Source organism: Malaclemys terrapin, chromosome 9 (genome assembly GCF_027887155.1).
Source record: "Malaclemys terrapin pileata isolate rMalTer1 chromosome 9, rMalTer1.hap1, whole genome shotgun sequence".
NCBI classification, from domain to species: Eukaryota; Metazoa; Chordata; order Testudines; family Emydidae; genus Malaclemys; species Malaclemys terrapin.
The window spans coordinates 12716278-12743850 of NC_071513.1; the positions used below are offsets into that span (position 1 = coordinate 12716278).

At 41.0% G+C, this 27573-nt stretch overlaps 1 protein-coding gene across 1 annotated transcript; it reads left to right on the forward strand.

The window, feature by feature from the left end:
- The first annotated feature begins 231 nt into the window (after window positions 1-231).
- On the forward strand, window positions 232-27491 carry LONRF3 (LON peptidase N-terminal domain and ring finger 3). The gene is made up of 12 exons (XM_054039771.1): window positions 232-991; window positions 3010-3128; window positions 3812-3934; window positions 6067-6222; window positions 7803-8046; window positions 8860-8950; window positions 13577-13691; window positions 15489-15610; window positions 16300-16458; window positions 19341-19503; window positions 20105-20254; window positions 21725-27491. Exons 1-12 carry the CDS (start codon window positions 337-339, stop codon window positions 21881-21883), a joined length of 2256 nt encoding a protein of 751 aa, XP_053895746.1. The 5' UTR covers window positions 232-336; the 3' UTR covers window positions 21884-27491.
- The last annotated feature ends 82 nt before the right edge of the window (window positions 27492-27573 follow it).

Genomic DNA, 27573 nt, shown 5'->3' on the forward strand with positions numbered 1-27573 from the left:
CCCTCCAGGGCTGCCCCTAGAGCCCAGCGCTCCCCGCGGGGGTGGGGAAGTGACCCCCCCTCGCCTCGCCCCGCAGCGAAGCCCCCAGCGCCACGCGGTTACAAAACCAGCCCGTTTTGTAACCATCCTGCAGGCGCTGGCCAATGGGCGGCGCCGCGCGGGGTCACGTGCCGCGCGGTTTATATAACCGGCCGCGGAGCCGGGCCACTTGTTCGGTGCCGGGCGCGAGCAGCATGGAGCGGCGGGGACGCCGCCAGACAGTCCCAGCAGCGCCGCAGCCCAGCCCCGGGGCCCTGCCCCGCGCGCGGCCCCGCGCCCTGTAGAGCGGCCCCGGCCATGGGCTCCCACCCGCCGCGCCAGCTGCTGCTGCAGTTCGCCGCCGGCGCGCTCCAGGCGCAGAACTTGGAGCGGGCGGCCGAGCTCTGCGGGCACCAGCTGCAGGTGGATGCCCCGAGCCTGGTGCCCGAGTGGCAGGTGCTGCTCAAGCGGGCCGACGCGCTGGCCGGCGGGGGCCGGCTCCACGAAGCCTTCCAGCTCTACCAGCTGGTCTCCCGCCACCAGCAGCTGCGGGCGGAGCAGCTGGAGAAGCTGGTGGAGTGCCTGGCGCAGGGCATCCGGCTCCGAGAGCGGCTGCCCGCCTGCTGGAGCGGCGGGGGCAGCCTCCTGCAGCCCCGGGAGTGGGACATCTTTAGCTGTCGCAAATGCCAGGGCTTCCTTTTCGAGCCCGTCTCTTTGCCTTGCGGACACACGTTTTGCAAAAAGTGCCTGGAGCGGGACAGGGCCTCCGAGTCCCACTGCGCCCTGTGCAAGGAAGAGGGGAGCCTGGCTGCCGGGCAGCACCTCCGCGTCAATGTCATCCTCAGCAACCTGCTGGCCAAGTGGTTCCCCGGACAAGTGAAGGCATCGCAGCTCAGGCACGAAGGGAACCTCTTGTATAAGGAGAAGAAGCTGCAAGCTGCCCTGCAGAAGTACAATGAAGCAGTCAGCCTAGGTAATGACCCCCCCACACACCCCAGAAATGATCCCCCCACCGATCCATTCACATGGGGCAGAGTTAAGGGGGTTAATGCTGCAAGACTTAACTCCTTAGAATTTGGAATTTTTTTCTCCGTGCAACTTTTGCGACTGATCGATCACAGCCAGGCAGAGGGGATGTTAGACGCCCAAGTTTCTAGCAACCAAATTTCTCCTTAAACTGCTGCTGGGTGTCATTTATAGTCTTGTTTTTAAATCCGAGCCTATTTACCAAGTAGTTTGACCAGGGCAAGTTACAGACTTTGATCCCAGGTGCAGCCATTGGGAGGTATTCCTAGCTATAACATTGGGGTGGGTGTGGCAGTTCGCATGCTGTGCCGAGGATATGCTATAAAGCCGAGTCCTTTATAAAGAAGCAAACGTTATTAATTTCTGCAGTATTGACTGTATTAATGCCAGTTTAAAATCAGTTTACCGAATAGTTTGTCGTATGCATACTAGGGACTTACAGGCAGCAGAGCATACATGACCTAACGGTGCTCTTTATGTTTGGTGGTGTTTGTAGCTTGACAGGGTAAACCAATATCCATCATATTTACATCTCTTTTGCGGGGAGGGATAACTTTTAGGAATCTGTTATTTTGTTTTTTTTAAAGTCCAAAGTGAAACTAGGTCAGGAGAACAGTGTGTTGCATAAGCTTTTAGCCTGCGACTCTGGTCTGGATTCCCTGCCCCCTTCTTATGGAATGGTTGTATAACCAGTGAAGTAACAACAAATTGGGTCATGTTTCTGAAAGCATCCCAGAGGTTTGATCGTATTTATCAAAATTACAAGTGAGTCATTGTCACAGCTTCCCATTACATGGTGCTCATTGGAATATGCTTTATTTCAGGAGATGGTTGCTGCTCTTTGCCTAAAAAGGGCTTTCCCTCTCTTGACAAATCTAACTTACGCAGCATCACGTGGTGAATCATTAATGGACATGTTGCAATGAGTGAAAAAGATTTAAAATGCCCTGGCCTATTTTGTTGAGAGACTTGCTTGTCAAATGGTTTCACTAGATATTTAGTGCTTGATTTTGGAATACATGCAGGTCACTTCTAGAACTCATGACCGTTCTGTGTCCTCTTCAGTCTCCACCCAACAGGAACATTGTAGTAATACAGAACAGCTAAACAAGCTTCTGTAAACACTGTTCGGTTTAACAATGTCAAGCCAGTAATAAACATTACAAATGGTTGTGAAGAAAACTGATTTATTACTTGTTAACTATAATCTGGTTTCAAAATATTTAGTGTTGAATAAACTAAATGTAAAAAAAAAGTTAAAATAACAATGAAGAATATCCCAGACTAAGAACCTTTAACTGAAGACCAGAATTTTTTCTTAAACCACATTGTGTCTAGCTGTTACAGCACATAGCGTATGAAACAATGGGGCCATTTGGTCTGTGCTGCTGTAACACTTATCTGATGGTAGCTGTTATTAGAGACATTGTGAGTGAGGTAATATCTTTTATTGGACCAACTTCTGCTAGTGAAAAAAGTGTTGAGCTGCACAGAGTTCTTCAGGTTGTCATTTAATTTCCTTTGATTATAGAGTTATGTGCCACTTACAATTTTTGATCCCAAACTTTTTGAAAAGGGAGTGATTCATTTTAAAATCTCATCTATACTGTGGCAGCATTAATTGGGCCATAACAATACAGTTATGACACACCTTAAATCTTTCTGGTCAGCTTCTATAAACAATCTGATCCCCTGTCTGAGCTGGTGATTGATTTTGTGAGCTGTTCTGAATTTTATGTATGCAGTGTTTACAGCAGTTGTATAATATAAATCTGACACCTTTGTACCTGGAAATCCCCAGTGAGATGGCCATATCTAATTTTGTAATTGGTTATTTAAATAATGGGTGTTTGCTTTCCTGAGACAACTTGAAAAACTCTTTTGCTTTAGAAAAGAGTCCTAAAGAATAGGGCCCATGTCAGTAATGTTTGTAGTAATTATAATGAGACAATGTTTCCATTGCAGCTCCAAATGACCATTTATTATATAGCAACCGGTCCCAGATTAACTCTACTTTGAAATCTTATGAAGATGCATTGCATGATGCAGAAACAGCATGCAGGCTCCAACCATATTGGTCAAAGGTAAGTTCTAATTTTAACAAATGTTTTAGGGGTAAAACCTCTTTGGCCATCCTGGTGGCTTAGCAAATGCTGCAGCACAAAAGAACTGAATTTGAGAGATGCCTCAACTCTCAGCATCTTAGATCAGTAGAACTCAAACACATTCCATGAGTTCTCTGGCTACGGAGAAGGGCCGGGGGGCACAGGCTGCTCGCTGATGGATTAGGCACCATTGTCACTGACCTTTATGAAGGTCAGGTTCTAATGCCCTGTCAAAAGTTGAGTGCAGTGTTTATATTGTGCTAGAAGAAAGCATTAAGGAGAAGGTTAGGAGATCAAGTTGTGGGAGGAGGTTCCGTCCAATGATGAGATGAGGGATCCCTAGGACTTCAACTACACCAGCCTTTAACTCCGAGCAGATGCTGTGAGGGTAAACTTGCATGTGTATCTGTGGGGGGAGTAGGGATGCGATACTTCTTTTCATATTTAGCTTTCAGAGTCTTCAGGCGTATTGTGGTTAAAAGCTCAAAGACTTCTTATATTTCTCTCTTGTGTTATTTAAGTAATGCAGACTATCATAATTGCCTTGTGCCTATTTTTATTTCACTTTTGGAATTTTTTTCATAGTAATTATCTTGCTTTAATAAAGAGGCTCAATGTGGTAAAAGGAAATAAACTAGAACTGTAGATCTGTTTGCTTTCAGGGTCACTTAAGGAAAGGACAAGCATTGGCTAATGTGGGGAAAATAGAAGAATCTTTAAGAGAGTTTCTATTTTGCCTTGCCCTGGATTTTGGGAACAGGACAGCCAAATCAGAGGCTCAAAAGGTGAGTTCTTTAGCCTTGTGCAACAACACTTAGATTACTGAAAATGAAAGATTTTTTTCTTTTGTTTTAAAAAAATAATGAAGTAAAGATTATTACATGGTGATGTATTACATGATGTCCATTGCTATACTCCGAAAAGTTTCATTGGAGATAACAAGAAACACATACAGCACAGTTTATAGAAAGGCTATTTTGTGTCTTAAATATTAGTAAGAGAGTTGCCTGTGTAACTTGATAACAGTGGAGTTGTTAAAAATCAATGGGAGGTTAGTATTGCACTCCTAGACTCCCTGCAATTACACTTCCAGTCTGTTTCCTAGTCTTATTACCAGGTAGACTGATGCTATCAATTGGGACAGAAGTGGGAGTTTCTAGTTAATGTTGTATCAGCTCGATGACTCAGACTGTGAAAACACTGCGCAGCAGAGCCAGGATTCCACTTGGGAGCAGCATCACTCTTTTCACAGCCACTAAAGCGGCTGTGAGCATCAGTAAGCCGAGAAGGCATGAAAGGGAATAGAGTAAACCAAGGAAGAGACTTATTTTAAAAACGGTTTCAAAAGGTGGCTAATTAAAGATAAATGGGCAATGTGACAGATCTATAATAAGTTTCTTCCAGTAGCAAACTAAGCTACAGTATGTAGCTGTTATCTTTCTCTTTAAAGAGCTACTGCCAAGGTTGCTAATCCTTCTTTACATACCTTTTGATAATTGTTTCAGTTATTAACACTTACCTTAAGGTTTGCATGTGTGTGTTTGACCCTTTGTTGAAAATAATCTTTGCTGGGACACTCAACATTATATAAAATATAATAATAATTTTAGTAGTGGTCCCTGCAGTGAAAACAAACGAGTACATGATTGCTCTGATGTGAGGAAGTGTTTCTGCACCAGTTTGATTATAATATAGTCGATTGGGAGGCTTTGAGAATGACTGTAGACATTTGTGGTGTTTTTCCTGTGTTTTCCTGAATTGCTAGCATGTTCCTTTCCCAAAATGCAGTCTCATACATGAATCTGACAATGCATCATTTTTGTAGTGATATCTTCCTGTGTGTTGGAGCAAGATATAATGAACTGACACGTTTCTAAATTCAGGCTCAAAGTAGCCTTGTCCAAGAATGCTATTCACTTCTAAGTAATAGGGGTCCTGAGGAGGAACTCGACTTTGTCAGCTACAGAGTGCATCAAATGATATAATAGTCTATTGATTTTTTTTTCCCAAGACTGTTTGCATAACAGTGACATCGCCTTCTTATGAAATCCTTCACGTGAAAATTTGTCATTCCGCTCATTGTAATTGGCAGTCTTCACTGAAATTCATTTTGATGTTGAAGATTCAATCCTGCAGTCTTACTCACAAGAGGAGTCCCTTTTTGGCTTGAACAGGATTATGGATTGATTGTTATTCATACATGATGTGCTCAATGCACATATGGAAGCATTGCTGGACCAGGCTTAGAGTTTGGTGAAACGATTTCAGTCTTTTATAACATGGAATTCTTATTTTTTAATGCATTCAGTGAATTGCACTCTGCTAATGGCTAGCAATTTGCTAGTGGATTTTACATTTGTTTTCGGTTGGCGAGAAGCCATTGCCCGTTTTTCATGCCTGCAACTTTGTCACTGTCTGAATTTTTCTTTCTCGACACACCAATTATTTGTAACATAAGAGATTAGATTGGGCAGGGACTTGAGGGATAAGTGCCCTCAGTTCCCAATGACTTCAATGGGAGTTTAGGGTGCATAGCACAAACTTGTATCAAATTCGTCAAGCGGTAGCTTCAGACATGTTTATGTAGAATTCTAGTTCTACAGTCTGCAGAACATAATTCACATGTGTGTAAGCGGTGTTACCCTAAAGAACAAAACCAGTTGACAACTTATCAGCACATTTAACTCTGAAATTGACTTTTTTTTTGCTTATTCTAAGCCTGCATCACACCGGCTTTTATATTTGTTCCTTTTTGGGTTCACCCTAAATCTAATTAGTTGTTCAGGGCTGCTTGAGTGATTTTGTAAATCAAAGCAGTTTCTGTCAACCATCCCCTTCCTCACAATCCCCACTTTCCCTTAAGAGATTGTAAGAGAAGAACTAAGTAGTGAAGTATGTATTTTGTTTTATATCACAGCTTCTACTTAGTTTATTTTCACCCATCCCGGGAAACGCTCAGGAACACTTACCCGATATCCTGCAGCTGTTGTCACCTCACTCTAGATTGAAGGGGAACCTTCTAAATTCAGTGGGATCTGCAGACACCAGCCATAACCTACAAAGGTTGCTCAAGGTAAAAATAAACTCTGTGGTTCTTAATTTTGCTGTGTTGTATGGGACATTGAATAATACTTTTTTTCCAGAGTGTTTTTATTGAGAATCAGAATACTTAATACAGACCAGCTAAAGACTGCTTTAGGGATGGAAAAGCTGCAACAAACTACTAATTTACTGGATTCAACTTAATTGATACATAAAAAGGAAGGAAGGCTGTCAGACTTCAAAAGATGATCCTTCTTTTTCTTGCTTGTCAAAATTAATCTCTTTACCTGTGATAACAGAAATTCTAGATCTTCCATTTAGTTTACAGCAGAGATGGGCCTGAGTTGTAAAGTTCGGATCCAGATGTCCCCATAGTTTGGGAGGTGTTCAGATCAAGGGTTTTGATTTGGCCCTTAATTGATGATAGGCCATCCACCCTGGATTCAGATCCAAAGTTCAGAAGTATTCAGGCTGGCGATTATGGGGTCTTTACCGATATGGGTATATGAGCCACCCACAAGGTTGGTTTCAGATCTAGGGTTCACTAATGTTTATGGGAGTTTGGATTGAGTGGTTTGGCTGAGGACTATCTTTAGTTCATCCAAACCTGAGACTCCGAGGGTGTAAATTCTCTCACATAGCTGCAAACTAAAATGGTGACTTTTGCACAGCTCTGCTCAGGTGCACCCCTAAGTCAATGCCATAGTCTCCTAAAAGGCCTTTTGTGTGTTTTCTGAGGAGAGGCCCCCCTCCGTTAGATCGCCATTCCTGAATGAGGTAGGTTATTTGGGAGGAGAGGAGACAATTCAACCCCCTACACCTGCCTTCCTGTGTACCATGGTCTCTGATGGCTCTTGACAATGACCTACAGTATCTACGTTCATATTCACCAGAGGAGTAGGGGGAATCAGTCCCGCCATTTGATTTGGCAAACTGGTAGGCATTATCTTATGAAATGGTTACTAACTGGTGGTTACATGGCAACAGTAGGATTAAGGATGATGCAGCAAAACTTCAATTTATGACCTGTTGTCTGGGATATTGTGAGCAGCCCATTTTAGCTATTGAGTAAAAGTTCAGTCTCACTGAAGCAGCCTCTTGTATGTACTTTTTCCTTTTATCGATTGTTTTGTGTATACTCCTCCTCCTCCCTTGGAATAAAGATCATATGGTGTTTAGTTTTTTAAACCAGCAGTGTGATATACAAAATATTTTTCACTCTTAACTTAAAACCAGTCAAATAGATTTTTCCATAGTTCAGGAAATGACTTGCAGGGTGAGACTTAGCCATGATACTTGATTCCAGAAGTAATTTGTTAAAGTTATAGGCCCCTCTAAATGAAGGCTGATAACACAGCAACACTGTACTTGTTTTGTTGTGTATTGTGGGAAGGTGGTATTTTGACTGAAAATAAGGCCCAGACACACTGGTTCTCAAACTGGAGTCCATTGGTTTGCAGATCCCTTCCTGATGGTCCGCAACATGACAATTTTTGAGATCGAAGCAGGTGTGTGTGTGTGTGTGTGTGTGTGTGTTTCTCTTACAAAGTGGTCTGCAGAATGAAAATGGTACAGAACTGCAGTCCTAATGTACAATCCTCTTTCGCACAGGTAAATGTGGAACAGAAAAAGAGTTTCCCTGCTCAGGAAGAACAAAAAATGAGTGACTGTGGCAGTCTGAGAAAATCCATTCAAATGATAGAAAGTAAAAAAGGCTGCTCAGAAGATGAGAACAAACATGCCTCTGCCCCAGAGTCTGCCCTTCTCATTTCTGAGAAATGCAGCCTTCTGAAGAGAAAGCACTGCTCTGAGGAAATGAGAAGTGCTGAGGTGCCCTGCAAACTCATGAAGAAAGGTAAACCTGTTTAATAAAATGGGGGCCTGGTCCTGTGCTATGAAGGCAGTGGGAATTTTGCCTTAGTAAGGAATGCAGTGTTGGATCCTTAATTCCAGCAGGAGTTTTGCCTAGGTAAAGAATGCAGGACTGGGCTCCAAATTAGATTTTCATGTCTTTTCTATTCACTCTGGATTATAGTCCGGGCTTGAACTGATGTGGAGAGAGTGCAGTTTCCTCTGTAAAAGTAATTACACTAATAAATCTAGGAAGAGAACAAAAGGGATTGGGCCAAGCCCTTGTTTACCAGTTGAGCCCTGAGAATTATGAGAAATGTCAGTGCCATGTACACTTATGGCACTCTGTCCAATAGTAATAGTATAATTAAAGTCAAAATTTTGACTTGCTTTATTCATACCTACAAAGCATGAATGTTGTTCATTGCTCATGACATCTCTGAGACCACAGAAGTGTTTGGGCCTGATTCGCCCTCCATTCCATGGATAGACAGTGGCGTGACAGGAGAATCCAGCCCTTTATATATTTCCAACAGTGACCACATGGTTGTGTGATATTAAATTCAAGCCTGCTGTGAGTTGTGCCCACTTATGCCAAGGCTGATTTTTTTTGGTGTCTGCACACAAATTATTCCCATGATCCTAATGATTCAATAACTACTCATAAATACATGCAGTATGTGATCACAGTACATGTTAAAATCAGATGCTGTTTGTGAACTCCCAAAACAGTCCGTCTTTGAAATGTTAAACCAGTCACATAGCTGTGTCTGTCCAGTTATATATTCCAATGACCTTTTTTTACAATTCTAAATAGGTGCAATTGATGCTAAGGGATCTAGTGCTGGGCACTGCGTTCCATTTGAATTTGTGGACCCCTCTGACCTGGATTGTTCTTTGTGTATGAGGTATCCATTATTTTCTAACAAATGTTTTTATATTGTACCTGTTTTTCACTGCCATGATCTATGGCATTCCCTAGCTTCCTCGGTCGCTTATTTTTCTATCATTTGGAAGCTGTTTGTTTAGGGGGGGATGCGTTTTTCCCTCTCACTCCTAATTATTTGGTTCTGAAAAGTTAACTATGAATGGGACTATGTCTGAAAGCTTTTGATGTGCCCCAGACAAATGACTGTTCTGGCAAAAGATACCTCATGTCAGGGTTAAATAGATTAATGAACATATCTGAAAGATTTCTTCTCCACAGCCACTATGTGGAAGTCAACACTTAGTCCTCTGCAGTTAATTTAATACGCCATGTATCGATTTTTTTTCATAATGCTTGAAATATTTGAAAAGTTGATTTCTATGACAACAATTTATGTAAAATGGAGCCACTATAATAAAGTAGTGTTGTTACAATAGTAAAGGCCTTATAAGCAAATAGAAGTCCTTTGTGTGTTTCTAGTACTTAGCCACAATAAGTCAGCACAAATAACCAAACATAGGCTCAATATACCCTTGCTCGCTGTTCTGTTCACACAGTTAAATATCTTTCTCCTCAGATTTCTTCTCAGAGATGCTTCTAATTTGAGCATGAAAACAGGAGTTGCCTGACAAATCAGTTTTATTATTGGTCTTGCATGCTCCATTAAACTTTGACAGAGAGGCAAATACATCTTCCCAACTAACATTTAGAAGTACACAATAGTTAAACTATTCTTCCAAATAAAATCTCTAGCTTCAAGCCAGTGTGTGGCAATAAGTTAAACCTTATAAAAGCACTACTATCTTGTAACTATTATAGGTCAACAAAAGAGCAAGTGTAGACTGCAGATAGAGTTCAGGTACAAGATGCTAACCTAGTTCCTGTAGCTGTATACGAACAGCCTGACTTCAAATCATGTTTGTTAAAATATACAGCAAAACTAAGTATAATTAACATTAGAACTGTGTGCAGGAGATGTAAAGTTTAAGCACCTTTCACAGGTCTGTCAGTTTGTGTAATCAGTTCTCAATTAGGATGATTACCTTGACGTGTGACCATAAGAATAAGGAGTTGAGAAATGTATTTGGAGTTGGTTTCTCAGGGCTCTGACAAGGACACAGTCGCACTCCAGGAAAAAAAAAAAAATCCCCAAAACCAATTAGCTGTGTTCTGGATTAATCCCCTATTAGCTTTTAGCTTTTAAATGAATTGGCATTTGGTTTTTGGGAGGGGGAGAAGGGGTTCTGGACACATGGCTGCAGAAGTTTGGATTTCAGTCATTATTTTGACTGAAAAGTTTGCATATATTTTTGTGCCATCTTAAAAAATTGTTTAAAATAAAATGAAACATTTTGGAGAAAATATGGTATTTGGTTTGGCTATTTTCAGCTTGGAACAAATTGTTAAAAGAAAACAAAAAATAAAATCAGAAGCCTAAACTGTAAACCTGAACCAGGTGCTCCAAAAGTTTACACAGCTCTCAAAAGCTTCAATATTCATAAGAGCAAAACTCTTCCTCCAACACTCCCTCCCTCCACCACCGCCATATAGGCGCGCACAATTTGAATTTGGCTATTTTAATAAGGATGTCCATTTGACTGTTTACAAAGCAATTTTCAGATACCTTTTTTTTAAATTACTTCGCTCTGACCCTTTATCTTCCATGACTGTCACGATATTGGCCCTGATCCTGCAACACAGGACAGCACAGATCCTTGCAGCCACATGGAGTCCCACTGAAGTCCTTGAGACCATATGGATGTCAGGGCCTGTGTAAGACGATCCTGTGGGAGGATCTTCCTCTTGCCACTGATATTAACGCATAGTGGTCCTCATGGTCATTATCCATATTATGACAGGTTTCAGAGTAGCAGCCGTGTTAGTCTGTATCCGCAAAAAGAACAGGAGTACTTGTGGCACCTTAGAGACTAACTAACTTGTTAGTCTCTAAGGTGCCACAAGTACTCCTGTTCTTCTTTATCCATATTATGTAATTCAGAAATGACTTATCTGTGATTTGGAGGCTGAGGTGTACTTTGGACTAATAGTGACCTTTCACCAACTAACTGCAGAAGCTACTATTGACCTATTTCGTCTAAGTGGCAAAGGTGTTACTGACCTATATCCATTTCAGTGGCAGGCAGTAAGCACTGGCAGAACATGTTTTGAGGTGGTGAGTCACCCATTCCAGCTGTGGGGTGGGGGGGCCAGCAAACTGTCCTGATGCAAAGGAAAGGATAGGAAGAATAGTAAGAGGCCAATATGGCAGCTTTTTTGTGACCTAAAAATCAAAAAGGAATCCTACAGAAGTGTAAACATGGACAAATTGTTAATGATGAGGTATATTAGGTCTTGCCTTAGCCTAGGGGCTGGATGAATGAGCTCTCCAGATGCCTTCCAGCCCTACATTTCTATGTGTCTGTGTTTGCTTGGAAGTGAGCAGGTATTTCCCACCAAGGGTGAATATTGTTGCTGTTGTCATACTGCACCTGACATGTGGTCTCAAGAAATCTTTCTCTACAATATATCTTTCTCCAATTTGCGAGGCTTAAATCAGCCCCCATTAAACTCAATAGCAAAACTCCCATTAGTGAAGTAAGAGCTGGATCAGGACTGTGATCTAATAGACGTTTCCTGTGCTGTATGCTTACATTTCAAGTGGTATTTGTCCAAGTAAATCTATTGTAAGTTGATTAAATGTACAAACACTTATTTTAGAACTTGGTATTAAACATTTTAAAGCAAAACAGGTAATATTATGCAGTAAAGTTTCTGTTCTTTGAACAATTGACAGGATTTTAACTGATATGCAACAAGATAACTGGCATTTTAGATATTCCTTCATATGCTCCCTCACTAAATGTCTGTATTTATAGCCACTAATGACACTTAAACTGGCTATTGCTATTTTGTTAAGAGTCAGTATGTTCTTAAACATATTTTGTATGCTGAAAAAAATAAGTATGGAATTATTTTTATGCCTGGACAGTAGCACCCAGATTTATCATCTTGATAAACCAGTTTTTTATTTTTATTTTTTTATATTACCTTTAATAAAATGAACTTAAATTATTTAGCCTGATGTAATTACTTATGAGACCTTAAAATATTGAGTGGGGTTTTTTTTAAGATCAAAGTAGTCAGTTTTGAATGGTCTCATTTCTAGTTTCAATGATTAGAGAGACTTTGGTAACATCCCTCTGTTCTTTAAATGCTCATCAGCAGGGAAAGATCTCTTTTTGGAATTTAGTCTTCCAATGAGTTTAGCCAGGAAAGAAGACTACTAACCGGAAAAGCAGAATCGCAATGTGTATAATGTTTTGATGAAATATGACTCTAATGTGCATTTATTTTGTGGGAGGGAGAATGTTCATTTGGAAGTTAGAAGCTGTGCAATGTATTCAAACAAAACTAAATTCTCCAGCATTAGATATGGTAACAATAGTGTATACTGGGGTGGGTAAACTACAGCCCGGGGGCCGAAGCCGTCCCTTTAGATGTTTCTTTTAATCTGGCCCATGAGCACCCACCAGGGAGCTGGGTCCGGGGCTTCCCCACTCTGGTGCTCCAGCTGGGGAGCGGGGCTGGGGGCTTGCCCTGCTCCACGCATACAGTAGCTCCACATGGCTCCCGGAAGCAGTGCATGTCCCCCCTTTGGCTCCACATGCTGCTCCCACCCCAAGTGCTGCCCTCCCAGCTCCCACTGGCTGGGCACAGCCAATGGGAGCTGCAGGGGTGGGGCTTGCACACGGGCGCCAGCGCACCTCCATGTAGGAGATGGAGGGGGGACATGCTGCTGCTTCCGGGAGTTGCTTAAGGTAAGCGCCGCCCAGAGCCTGCACCCCTGATCCCTGCCCTAATTCCCCTCCTGCCCTCTGAATCCCTTGGTCCCAACCCGGAGCACTCTCCTCTACCCCCGATCCCTCATCACCACCCCCAAAGCCTTCACCCCCAGCCGGAGCCCTCCCTCCCACACACACTTCTGCCCCAGCTCGGAGCCCCTTCCCACACCCAGAACTCATCATTTCTGGCCCCACCACAGAGCCCTCACCCCCTCCTGCTCCCCAGCCCCCCAGTTTCATGAGCATTCATGGCCTCCCATACAATTTCTATACCCATATATGGCCCTCGGGCCAAAAAGTTTGCCCATCGCTAGTGTATACCCATTTTATTAATCCTATAGGTCCCAAAACTGCAAACAATTATGCATGTGCTTAACTTTACCCATGTGAGTTAGGATTTGCAAGATCAGGGCCTTATTTTTAATCCGCTTAATTTGAAAAACATAAAAGGTCTATCTTATTATTTTGTACTGCCATTCATCACCATAGCATGAGTGCAATCCTGCTCAAATGTCAGTGGAAGTTTTGCCATGGATTTCCTTCAATGGGCCCAGGATTTCAGAGCGCCTTCTACATTAGACTGACAATAGCAAAATGCCTTAATTGAATAAATACAAAAGTGAAAAACAAGAAACAGATTTCTGACTAAAGTGCACAGAATTGTAACTAGTGAATAAATATGAAAAGATGTTCTGAAGTAGCCTTTTTTAATCTTATTCTTGCTACACGATATTGTCGCTTTTTTGTTGATTGTTCCATTCCAGGCTTTTTTATGAACCTGTCACCACACCTTGTGGGCACACCTTCTGCCTGAAATGTCTCGAAAGATGCCTAGATCACAATGCAAAATGTCCCCTGTGCAAAGAAGGTCTCTCTGAGGTAATGATGCATGAATTTGGTCCACATAAACTGGAGGGGAGGGGGAATTAATAACTTCAGAAATCCACTGGTATATCCAAATATACTTGAAATCCCATGTGATTTGGGGAAGAAGCCTTTTTCAATGTCTCTCAGGCTCAGAGAGCTCATGTAGTTTTCTGTGTTTAAACATTTTTAAGACCTAAAGCCCTGATCCAGCACAGAGCTCTGTGTGGGTGGTTGCACATTGAGATCAGCAGTGCTCTGCCTGGTCAGCCCATGTGGCGCACGTGACTGGTGTTCACTTGAACTTCTTCAGTCATGTTCTCAGTTCATGCCTTAAAAGGATACTGTCAAGTACCTTAGATGCTAATTTTTGTCTGCTTTAAAATCATTAAATTATTTGTGTGGCCTTCGCTAGTAGGATTTGGTATGCTTTCTTTTTCTCTTTGGTTTACTCTTCAATTTTTGCTCTGTCTTTTGCAGGAATGCATATTTGTAATTATTTAAAGATTTATTAAAAATTTGGGAGCTGAGGGTTGGAAGGGAATAAACTGTTTTAAACATGATGAGAAATGTCTCCCAGATTTCAAGGGTGGGGTTTTAAAAAATGCTTGGCATTGGTAAACTCCCAGGGACTAACAATTTTTAATTATAGTGGAGAGGGGAAGAGAGTAGCTAGGGTTTATAGAGTCTCTACGATATTTTGTTCCCTCTTCTGGCTCTGACACATTATGTAAAGAGCAGTAGTGTTGACTCACTGCTGCACCAACCAAAGGTAAACAAAATGAGGAAAGTTAACTTTAAGCTCTGTGGGAAACACAGCAATGATATAGATCTATACAAATTCTGAGACACACAAACTAAGCCAGTAGGGAAAGAAGTGATATCTTCAGAGTGAACAAATTTAAAAGACAGGAAACCATAAATTATTACTCCACTTTAACTCCTTGAATGGAGTGATGAAACTGAAGCTCATCATACATCCAGCTGTTTCTGCTAGGTTTTTGGGAAATACAAAAGCCCTTAGGAAATGGCCAATCCCCCAGAAAAATGAGACAGTAGCTTTTTTTGCGGGGGGAGGATTGGTTAAGTTACTGTCTGTGTAGGTTCTCCATACCAATTACAGGTGTAATAAAGCCCAATCCTGCACGCCCCGGGCATGGAATTCCCCATGACATCAGTTTGGTGCATGATGTTCATGTAGGATATTAGCTTGTAATGCTGTTCTCTGTATTCCTTTGAAAGGTCTTCTCAAAAATCAGTGCTCTGCCCATGTCTTTATAATAGTGTGATGCTGCAGGGGTACACCCAAACCAGAAAGGGGTCATGTCACCACCTGTCCTGTAACCCTGCGTGCTTCTGTACTGCCAGCTTTGGCTCAGAGCCCTGACACCAACAGCCTGTTCACAGCACACTGGCATCCACCAGCCTGGTTGCCGCTTGCAGGGGTAACCCCAACAGCCCTTCCAGTCTCAGATCTCCCCAAAACCATCACACACAAGACCAGTGTGTGTCTAGCTTTAGTAAAAAGACCGTACTTGACACTTTTATAGTTCAGTAATATTGTATAGAATCAGTTGACTCAATTGCTTATTCTTGGAAGTCCAGACCCCCAGGTCGTGGGGTGTCTGGACCTTGATTGTCACAAGCAGGCCAGAAAGCAAGGAGGGAAATGGATTAGTGACCATTTCAGTTATAATGGAAGTGACCAAATACAATTAAGAAAAGGCTACATCGGAGGAAACGTTGGTAAAATATAGCATGGCAGCCATTGCTATACATTGATAGCTGCTCAGTTGTGCCTTCTTGTTGCAGTGTTTGGCTCTGAGGAAATATTGCAAAACGGTACTGATGGAGGAGTTAATAGCGAAGTACCTTCCAGAGGAACTCACTGAGAGAAGGAAGATTTATGAAGAAGAAATTGCAGAGCTTTCCAAGTATGTAATCTGTTTGTGTGGGCTTTCGTGGTTTTTTTTTTAAGCCAGTCTTTAAAAGTAGTTTAGCTAGCAACTGAATGGCTCTCATCACTGTAGAACATGTCCTAAGGTACTGATAAAGGAGCTTACTCTGTATTACATGATTCAAGAAGGGCAGGGTTCAGATACACAAGATTAAACTTCAAGCTATCTGGTAGCATACTCTTGTGATTGGTTTCAAATACAAGAGGAAATCCAAGCCAGTAATATGAGGTGCATCGCGATGACATTGCGTTCTGTTGACCTTGGCGCATGTCATAGTAGCTGGAAGTGGAATTCCACATGATAAAAAAGCTCACCAGTACATGTGGATTGGAAATTGGATGGGAAAGGGAGAGAATTGAGGAACATCTGAGCTCTAAAGCAACCTAGAGAGATGAGGTGGTAACTCTTTCTGACTTTGCTGGAAGGATTTAAAAAAAAAAAAAAAGTTCCATTAATTATAATGGAATATCAATTACCATTGTTTGGAAAGATGAAAGCAAAAAATAGTTTAATATAGAAATCTTGTTTTCCATTTGATTTTATTGTAAAGCACTTTGGCATCCTCTAATTGCATTGTGTTGCATAAAATATGTCTGTGGTTTGTACTTTTCTAATGTTTTTTGGAAGATGGTGCATGTTTTCCTAGTGGGTTTTTTTTCTTATAGCTTAAATAAGAATGTTCCCATCTTTGTCTGCACAATGGCCTATCCTACAGTCCCTTGCCCTCTGCACATCTTTGAGCCATGTTATCGACTGATGATTCGAAGATGCATGGAGACTGGCACCAAACAATTTGGAATGTGTATTGGTGATCCTGTCAAGGGGTGAGTGAGCAGTGCACACCAGTGGTGGCAGTTGCTTTTCTAGATCAGACCAATGATCTGTTTTAGTCCAGTAGCCTGTCTGTGCTAGTTGCCTCAAAGGAAGGTGCTGAAAACCCCATAATGGACAACTGTGGAATAACAGGCTGATGGGGGGCGGGGGGCATTTCTTCCTAACAGTGTTGGTTACTGGTGTGCTGATGCACTGAAGCGTGAAGATAAGATTTATATCCCTTACTAGACACTTCTGCCCTATCTAGGGTAACTGCAGATATTATTCATTTAAATATTTAATCCTTTTTTGGAATCCCACTAAGCTATTGGCCTCAATGGTATGTGGCAGTGGCTCACAGTTTATTAGGTATAGCTTGAGGAAAAAGTATTTTCTCTTATTAGTCTTACATTTATTTCTTTGGTACCGCCAGCCAAGTTGGAATGTTAATGAATTTTACTGTCGAAAGAAACAGTCATGTTATCAGGTCAGATTGACATCTCCACTGTATTAAATATAGTGGTTGGGATAGAAGTATGGTCAGCTTAGTACATGGACTGGCTGAGCATTGACATCATGCCATTTACAGCAAACACTGTAAGTGCCAATCTTGTATCACCCTGCCTTGAAGCCCACATCTGCATTTTGACTTCTCACCATTGTCATAAGGGACTGCAAAGCAAAGCTTACTAAAATCATTGCTAAGTTTTTCTTTGTAGGTTTTATAGTCCTTCCGTAGTGCTTACTATCCTTAACCCTACTGGCCATGGAGTTTTCACTGAACAATTGAAGTTCTTACATTTTGAAATGTAGATAAATAGTAGAAAGTGAATTATCCTTCTGGAACAGTTGCACTGGTCCAGTATGTGGTTACCTAAGAGATTCCATTGCACAAGAAATTCTCAGTATTCTAAAATTCAATGGCAACAGACTACATTCATGCAGAATTAAGGTTGCTTGGTGGTATATTGTCCCCTTGCAAAATTCAAACTCCTGAAAACCAGGAAATGCCTAGTTAAGATTGCCCATGCAACCTTTAATCCGCCCTCTTTCAGCAATGCTTCCGTAGGTCTGTGTAGTCACAGGGCATTTCCTTTGCCAACCCCACAGTTGCTGAAATGTGTTAGCTCTTTACCTCCTTTTTACAGCGCATTCACTCACTCACTCACAGGATTCCATCTAAAACTCTTAAAGGACAAAAATGAGATGAAAATCATCATAACTCCTGGACACACATCTGATACGATCCAATGTATGAGATGAACACCAGGAATAAGGCTCAGATTATTTCTGCCCAAATGAATCACCCCTGTGCCCAGTAGGGCACAGTTCTTAAGTCACTGGTTAGATGATGCAGAGTGGACAAAACATGATGCCTGCGCTGTCGGTTCCTAAGCTCTGTGCAGTGTTTCTTTGAAAACATCACATTAATCTGCCCTTGTAACTACTTGGTCCAACCAGTCCCCCAGGAGCTAGTGAAAAAAATCCCCCCGGCAAGTCTCGAACTGGTTGTTTAATCACCCATCCCTGTGAATCCCCTATAAACCTCTTCCCCTTGCTGCAGCCCCAAGCCCCTCTCCCCTTATTACTCAATTCCTCAGCCTCCTAATAGCCCTCTCCTTCCAGGAAGCAGTCATGTCTAATTTTTTTCCTCCCCGCAGACTTCGATTACATTCCCTCAAAATAAAATTGCCGCCTGTGACTCGCAAATTGCAGCTGCCTCTGGCCACTCAGTCCAAAACTCCTTTTGTCTAAGATGTGGGGCTTGTGATTAATTCATCCTCAGTTATGAGCTTTGCTTTGCAGTCCCTTATGACAATGGTGAGAAGTTAATCACCATCCGTCTTAGCATGGTCTGTGACTCATCCAGCCATTAGTACATTTCAATTTAACAGAACAAGGCAGCAGAAGGAAACTGGTTTGGTTTTGGTTTTATGAGGCATGTAACTTGGATCCTCTCGGTCAAATGATCCCACATTTTGGATCATTAACGCTACCCTTTGCCCCCATGAGGCATCCCAAATTTCATAGCAATCCAAGTAACCATTTGGCTTTTAGAGCCCTTACAAAAGCCAAGCATATAAAATGGCAGGCATGGAAACCCTCTAGTCACCTTTCTGAATTGGCGCATGTGCACTGTAAAAGGTACGTTTTCTTAAATACTGTTCTCAGTTTGGGTCCACCCCCAAAGATTTAATAAAAAGAACAGGAGTACTTGTGGCACCTTAGAGACTAACAAATGTATTAGAGCATAAGCTTTCGTGGACTACAGCCCACGGGGTTATGCTCTAATACATTTGTTAGTCTCTAAGGTGCCACAAGTACTCCTGTTCTTCTTTTTGCGGATACAGACTAACACGGCTGCTACTCTGAAACCAAAGATTTAATGGGTGCCATGCACTACCTGGAGTAAAACGCTGGCTTGAGACCATTCTGACCTGCATCACATTAATAGTTAAGTGTAATCTCTAGCTCTGTGTGCGAAAAACCCACCTAGAAACTCTTTGAGAAATGGCTTGGGGGTGGGGGGAAGGGATTGTATCTCAGAACCCTTAGCCCAAAGGATCCCAATTCTGGCTCACTAAGCCTACTGTGCACCTTCATGAGGCAGGCCAAATTTCAGCTGAATCCAGCTAAGGGCCTTGATTTTTAGAGACGACTAGAAAAGTCAGCCTTATTACAATGGTGCTGGGCGATCAGCTGAACGTTCATGGCGATACAGTTTTGAAAGGTGTTGTATAACCTGAAGGAGACAGAGTAATCTGTATTACATGCAGCACTCCTTGACACTGGGAAATATCTTTGTATTCTAGAGTGGCTGTTCAGTAAATCGACAGCACTGAACCTGGAAAGAATGCAGCCAATTGATTTGCTTTTGTTTTGGTTTAAATAGGTTTGCTGATTATGGCTGCATTCTGGAGATAAGAAACGTTGAATTCTTTGCTGACGGTCGCTCTGTTGTAGACAGCATTGGCAAGAGGAGGTTTAAGGTGATAGAGCACAGCCAGCGTGATGGATACAACACAGCAGATATTGAGTACATTGAGGATCAGAAAGTGAGTTTAACGAAGATTTTCCAAGAGTTTTTTTTTATTTTTATAAAGGCAGTTTGTATCAGGATGCAATTTTGCCAGGCCTCCTAATAGGTCTGCTTTATAACTGTCAGATAATCAGATTGGATCTGGCCTTACGCCTGCTGAAATCAATGCCCAAATTTTTAAAGTCCACTAGTATTGAGAGAATATGTAACACACCCAAAAAGTATTAGATACTGTGCAAACTCACACTGTGCTATAGGAAGACAGTGCCTGCCTCAAAGTTTTCATATTTAAAAAAAAAAAAACACAAACCTGAACACAAATCATTTGGGGGACCCATTTTCATTTAAATATATAATCTAGCAAGTGGTGATTGGCTTTAGCCTGACAAACAACTTCGTTCTGAAAATGGATTTTTTTTGTTTTCGAACATAGGGGTGAAGGAAAAGGTTGAGATAAACTTTTTGATTGAGAGGCTTTTCAGAAAAATAAACCTAAGAACAAACTTTCAGGATCTGCCCTAGAGTTCTCAAAAGAATTAAGAATGTGTGTAGTGCCTTTTGAAAATGTAATTGGAATTAACTCCAGCCTCACCCCCCTCTCTGTGTGTTAACTCCAGGTGCAAGGAGAGAACTATGCGGAGTTACTTGTTCTACATGATTCTGTATATGATCAGGCTTATATGTGGTTTAACTCACTCAAACAACCACTCAAGAGTCGAATTCTCAGTCATTTTGGTCCAATGCCAGCTAAGGATCCTGACCCACAGGTACATGACTTTATATTTATCCAGGAATAGAGGTTGTCATTTTTATTGATTACAGGAAGCTTAGCAATCACACACTGATAAACCAAGGAGAATTTTCTAATTCCATTGAAGAAAATGTTAATCCTCTTCATTGATCCTGTATAACCTGTTCAGTATCTGAATTGTTGCCATAAGCTATTGCTGCAGTAACTCTGAGCAAGTCAGTATTCATATTTATTATTTCATTTAACTTCCTAAGAAATATTGACAACAATAATCCCTATTGATTTCAGTGGATGTGCACCAATTTGCAGCGTAACTGAATTTGTCCCGAAGTTAGGTAGCAAATAGAGATCGTACCAAACAGTGACAACTGCAGGACAAAGTTGATGCTAGTGTTACAGGACTCAATACCGCAAGGTGCTGGACAGCCTAAACTCCAAGTACTAACAGAGTATAACAGATGTTAGGGTGCTAAATCCCTAATAGGTAGGGCCCTACCAAATTCACGGCCATGGAATATGCATCACAGACCATAAAATCTGGCCTTCTCCCATGAATTCTGGTCTTTTGTGCACTTTTACCCTTTACAGATTTCACAGGGGGAGTCCAGAGTTCACAAATTGGAGGTCCTGACACAAAATGGAATTGCAGGGGGGGGTCACATGGTTATTTTAGGGGGGGTCGCAGATTGCTACCCTTACTTCTGCGCTGCCTTCAGAGCTGGGCGGTCAGAGCGACAGCTGTTGGCTGGGCACCCAGCTCTGAAGGGAGTGCTCCAACAGCACAGATGTACGGGTGGCATACCGTATGATGCCATCCTTCTGCACTGCTGCCTTTAGAGATGGGTGGCTGGAGAAAGGTGGCTGCTGACTGCAGGCCCAGCTCTGCAGGAAGCAGCGCAGAAATAAAGGTGGCAATACCATACCATGCCATCCTTACTTCTGCATTGCTGCTGGCGGCGGTGCTGCCTTCAGACCTCTGAAGGCAGCGCCACCGCCAACAGCAGTGCAGAAGTAAAGATAGCAGTACCGCAACCCCCCTACAACCTTGTGACCACCCCACAACTCCTTTTTGGGTCAGGACCCTAACAATTACAACACGATGAAATTTCAGATTGAAATAGCTGTAATCATTAAATGTATTCACCAAAATGGACCATGAATTTGGTAGGGCCCTAATCCTAGATTTGGGCCCACTATGACATAGCATGAAGATAATGCAGAAGACACAAACTACAGATTACTAGAGGCAAAAATGGGTCTAATCCAAACACTGCAAATTCATAGAAAAGTTTAGGATCTGGGTATAAACTGTGTACATCTAACTAGAAGTTATTAAAATGGCATTTGGAGGGACCATATAGAAAGCATCTCTTACTAAGAGTCTGAAGTGAAAATGTATTGCTACCATACCATGATTTTTTTTTTAAGTCACTGACCGAATCTTAGCTTCTGCATCATAATGTATGTGTGTTGTTCTCTATTGCAGGCTAGCCCCAATGGCCCTGCGTGGTGCTGGTGGGTCCTTGCTGTCCTTCCCCTTGAGAGTAGAGCTCAGCTCCCGTTTCTTGCCATGAAATCTATGAAAGACCGCTTGAATGGCATCAGACGAGTCCTTACATTTATGTCCCGTACAAGGTCACGATGATGCTGAGAACGAGCTGTGAAGCCTCTTGCAATACTTGACTGTGGAGTTTCTCTTGTAGCTATATCTAACTGCAATAATGTCTTACGGATTTGTGTGTCAAAACAGGACAAGTTTGAAGTCTAACTTTCAAAGGAAATAAAATATAAAGAGCCAAGGATATTTACAGATCACTCAGTAGTATCCATTTGGATCTCTGAACTTTCTTGAGATGAGTATTCAATTGCTGCACTGCTAGGCTAGTATCATCGGTGTTATATAACAGAACAAAGTGATCTTGTTTGCCATAAACTTTTTGAAAGTTTGAGGTGGGTTTTTTTTGTAGTAGTAGATAAATGAAATCTGTGCAGTTAATGTGAAACAGAAATACTGATAGTGTTAAAGCATTATTTCAATGAACTGCAAAGTCTTTTATTCCAAATGGTTCAGGTTTATATAGCATTGTATATTATAATGTCCACAACTTCTGTTTGATCTTTTATTTTTGCACTACTATGTCTTTTTTTTGGTTTCCAGATATATATTGTAATTATTTATGTGTACATTCTCTACACAGAAAGTAAGCTGCTCTATTTATTTATGGTGTCTTACCATGTATGAATGACTAGGAGAAAAGAGATTAGGAATACACAAGCTACTACTTCGATCATTTTTCAATACATTTGTGTTTGAGTACTTTGAATGTTTTTCTACTATCTCCAGTGTTCTATATTCTAAGAAGGATTGCCCCCAACACAGCTAGCCGTGAAAATGCAGGCTTTGTCTGAAATAATTCAGTCAGTTGCTGGGTAGAGCTTGATCCTACAATCTTAACTTGGCCCCCAGTCAAGCAAAGCCCTTCAGTATATACTAAAGTGTTTTGTTGATTTGGGGCTTTGGGTAACAAACTTCAGTGGGGTTTGCCCAGAGAGATGACTGAAGGATCCAGCCATTAATTTTGCACAGATATAAAGAGTAGCACGATGCAACAGCTTGCGGTGAAATGTTGTATTTGAATTGCTGTGAGTATCACAGCTACCTACAAACACAAGGCAGGAGCTGATTGGTGTGAGAGGCAACCTTTCACAAAAGAGACCTAGAGAGAGGGGGATTATTTCACTTCAGGTTATTAGAGAGACTCTTTATATCAACCCTGTTAAATGTTAAGATCCTGTTATGTTTGTAATTAATATTATGATTTGATTTGTGCTATGAAGGGCTCCAGGAGGGCTCACAAGAAGGAAGGTATTTTAATAAACTTTCTATTTATTCCACCTCAACCTCCGGGTTTTTCCATTAGCCACAAGTCTCTACCTGATCTCTGCGTGTCTCCTGTCAGACACTGAGCCGCTTGATAGCTAATGGTTAAAACCCTAAAAACAAATGAAAATTGGGCTTCACTTCACTTTTTCTGTATCTTTTGTTCTGTGTAACATTTTGGGCCTGATCTTGCTTCCATTAAAGTCAGTTGGAGTTCTATCATTGACTTACGTGGGAGCAAGCATAGGTCTTTGTATCTAAACTATGGATTTCCCTCTTCAGAGAGCAAGTAGGATGAATGAAAATTCATGATATTGCCTGGAATAGTATTTATTTCATACCCTTCTGGAAAAGCCCTGTAGAATTTAATAGAATATTGTCATCTTTCCATAGGTTTTTAAAATCATTTTAGTTCGAGATAATTTATTTCAGTTCTATAGTTTTTTAGAGTAATTTATGAACCCTGTTAAGTTTCTGTAGAATGTAGTTTGTTTCAGCCCTATTAAATTCTATGGCACTCTTCTGTAAGTGCCATAGAAACAAATTGTCACACGTTTCAGTTTTCCATCTAGTGACGCAGATTGAAAGTGTATTTTGTGTTTTTTGCTTTAGCTACTTTGTAAATACTACAGGAAACTCATTTCAATGCTGTTAGATTGCCACACTTTTCTGTGGATGGTCCTGTGCCTGTTTGAGAATCATACACAGTATAGGGCTTCTGTTCTTGGCTTATTAATTTCATTGTTTGGCATTTGTTTTGAGTTCTATGAAGATATCCAAAAATGGGGCTTTTCTCTTTGTATATACACTTAGTACTGTTTCAAACAGCATTACCTTAAAGGACATTAGGGAACCTTTAGTGTGAATCAGCGAGGTCTATGAAGACCAATTAATGTGCAATATGCTAGTGAACTTCAGAAATCACACATCCCTAGTTCATATTACTGCTCTGCGTTCGCAAGCCAGTGAACAGGGACATCACCTATATAAACAAACTGCACTGTGAAAGGGGTGAAGTCAACGTGAATTGAGTAACCATTTCCAATGTTTTTTTTTCCAGTTTTATTGGATAAAAACCAATTTCTTTTTTTAATTGGGGATGTTTTATCCTGTCTATTAAAACCAAAAATCAGAAGCCTTGTATATGTATTATGAACGCCTGTTTTAAAAAGTAAACTGCATGGTGGCCGCTATCTGCTATGGCATCTATCTTCATAAGGAAGAAAACAAGTCACTTAGCAAGGAGTGAGTTCTCATCTTATTTGCAGGTGAAGTCACATTAAATGCAGTTCTGACCTAGGCCATTTCTGTATTAATAATGTATAACTTAAGAGACCAGTCCTGCTCCCATACAAGTCAGTGGGTGGTTTTGGTCCTCGCATCCATAGGTCTTTAAGTATCTTGTATTTTGGGACTGATTGTATTGCTCTTTTCTGCATGCCAGAACTTCTGTCACACTTATTTATGTTACTGGTTCACAGATAACTATGGAGAGTCCTTTAATTACACTTGGCTGATGGATTTTAAAAGTAGGCATTGTCCTTTCCATCACTCGCAGGGTGAGTTGAAACCACCAAGTTTCAACTCTCTTGGAGTTAATTATGATAACATCTACCAGTTTCTACTTATGCCACCGTGTAGTGTTTATTTTTGAGATACAGTAAATTTGGCATCTTGTCTGAAATGTGAGAAAATAGCTTTAACAATACCTTCACTTAAATTTCATATACTACATTGATCTGATAGTATACTTATTATTCTCACCATCAAGTTGTCCCCATAACTGTGTACTGACCTACTGTAGAATAAAAACAGTCCTGTTACCTGTGCACCCAAATGTATTGATCAATGGCAGTTTTGGCTGCACACCAAATACAGGCTCGGGTTCCTAGTTCTTAAACAGCATAGGGTAAAATTCGCCCCTGTGTAGCAAACCCATTTAAATCCCATTTAACCCCTATTTTGGGGGGTTAAATAACTGTGTATGCTTTTTGCTGGTCCTTCACACAGGTTAAATATCCACTGGAGCTCAATTCAACAGTCTTGAAGTCACCAGCAAAAGTTTGATTTCGGGGCAGTTTGGTTCCCAATAATGACAATCAGATAAGAGGAAAAAGATCAAACCATAGCTGAATGAAAGCCATCTGCCATATCAATATTGTAGGGCAAGCCATAAAGCAGCCCTAGCATGGGTTTCCTGAAAGTTTTAAATTCATTTACACTTGTTTGATACGATTTTGTTCATTTGCGACCTTCACCATTTATGAGACGTGATTAGTGCAAATGCATGAAAATAACTTAATGCTGGTCATGTCATGCCACATTCCTGTGTATTAATGTGTGTGTGTGTATATACACACACACACACACACCCCTCTGATATTCATGTCAAATTTCTTCAGTAAATTTATTGTTTCTATGACACTAAGTACAAGGCAGACTCAAGCTAAATGACTCCTTCCTGCTTTGTACGCTACTTCATCTAACAACAAAAAATGATGGGAAAACATATGAATGAAGGGGGAAAAAAGTTTTCTCTTGGCCAGCTCAACTTTCCAAAAAACTAAAAATGGTTGAGAATGGAACTGAGTAGATAGACTGATTCTGATCTCATTGACAGGTATAAATCAGGAGTAACTGCACTGAAGACAATTAAATTACACCAGTATAAAACTGATGTGAGAACAGAATCAAGCAAAAGGTTCAGTCAGACCTGGTTGGCCTCATGGAGGTAACACTGGAGTTCCCTTTTCTTGAGTGCTATTATGTGTGGGGTTTTTTTATTTTTTTTATTAGCTGTTAAGCTGACAGCTGGGATTTCTCATTGTGAAGTGGCTGGTCCATGCTTGGGCTACCCCTCTATCCTGTGTGAGTGTTTACTAGCCTTTAGAGCACATACGAACCACTAATTTGTTAATCCAATAATTATTTTAATCTTGGTAAAAATGGAGTTAGATGACAGATTTGCATTTACTGGGTCTGATAGATAGTTAGGTATAGAGGTTAGAGAGCATTATAAACTGAAGTTTTATATTTTGAATGTGGTCACTCAATGATTTCTTTGATACTGGAATTTTACCAGTGTTTAAACTAGTTAATGAGAGCAAAAGGTACATTTTCAATGCAGCCTTGTTTTTTGGGAGTAGTGGGGAGATTGGTTCATGTCGCATATTTGTGAAAATAGATGTTTTGCATATCTATAAGTAACTGAGTCTACGGTTGCTTTATGTGCAAAACTCAGCATTGTATGCGTTTAGGGTCTGATACAAATGTGTCAATAGACTCTGCATTGACTTCATGAGGGGTTGGATCAAGCCCACAAAGATGGCAGGATCAGGAAAAATGCAGAAAAGTACCTTCTTTGTAAATGAAATACTCTGCCAAGATTTGCAGAATAAATATTGCCAATATACAAGAAACCAGATTGTTTAATACAGGATTAAATCTTAAATGGCTGATGCACAAAAGCTGAACTGTTACACTGAGGTCTTGTCTACATGGCAGTGCAGTGGTAACTACAGCGGTGTGAACTGTAGAGTATGCTCTAATTGTCCCATGTAGACCATGCTGGTGTGAACTAGAAGGTACCTAGTTATCACTGCTGTAGTCCTATTTGAAACAGGGCTAAGTACTACTTAGTTCACACAAGCGGGGTATACAGGGGTCAGAGCACAAGTTAGCATATTCTACAGTTCATACCCCTGTCAGTACTGTACAGAAGTGCTTACTAATATCAGTTTTCATGAGGTCTAAATTAACCCTCAAATAGAAGTGCCTGTATTTCTATGTTGCTGGTTGCCATTCTTAATCTTGTCAGTCATAGCCCACCTCACACCCCCTTTTTTAATTCTTGACATCAGATTTGAGGAATACAGGTTTACAGGGCAGCACTGTGGCAGAAACCATGTAATCGTTTTACATCTACTGGAAGAAAAGAAATCCACAAAAAGCAGGTGGAAAAAGATCATTTGAGATATCTTCATGTGATGCCGTAGACTTGTCCTATTTAATACCATCAAGCTATGTGATTATTAGAGAGCCAGAAATAAAATATCAAGTCATTTTAAATAGTGACAAATGTCTTTGGGGGCTTGTGTATTCCATCTGTGTGTAAAGCATCCTTTTATTTTCTTGCACTGTAATGAACTTGAAGTGAAATTAAATTAAACTCTCGTCATTGAACAGCAGTACTATTCCGCTACCTCTATATAAGTTTGACATATCTTTATTTTTTCCAATTTACGTTGTCATGTTCAGGATATTAATTTCAGAGTCCTGTCAGCCTGTATGTGTATCCAGTAGTACTAATAATTATGCTGTATGGACAAAGTTTGTGAATACTTGTTTGCTAATTAAAATTTGTGTTATTTAGGGTATGTCTAGACTACGGGATTAATCCGAATTTAGATAATTCGGATTTGAGAAACAGGTTGTATAAAGTCGAAATGAGTGCG

Coding starts and splice junctions, on each gene's coding strand:
- LONRF3 (XM_054039771.1), top strand. CDS start 337: ATGGGCTCCCACCCGCCGCGCCAGCTGCTGCTGCAGTTCGCCGCCGGC. Junction 6,223..7,802: donor ACCTACAAAGGTTGCTCAAG/GTAAAAATAAAC, acceptor TCTTTCGCACAG/GTAAATGTGGAACAGAAAAA. Junction 8,047..8,859: donor CTGCAAACTCATGAAGAAAG/GTAAACCTGTTT, acceptor AATTCTAAATAG/GTGCAATTGATGCTAAGGGA.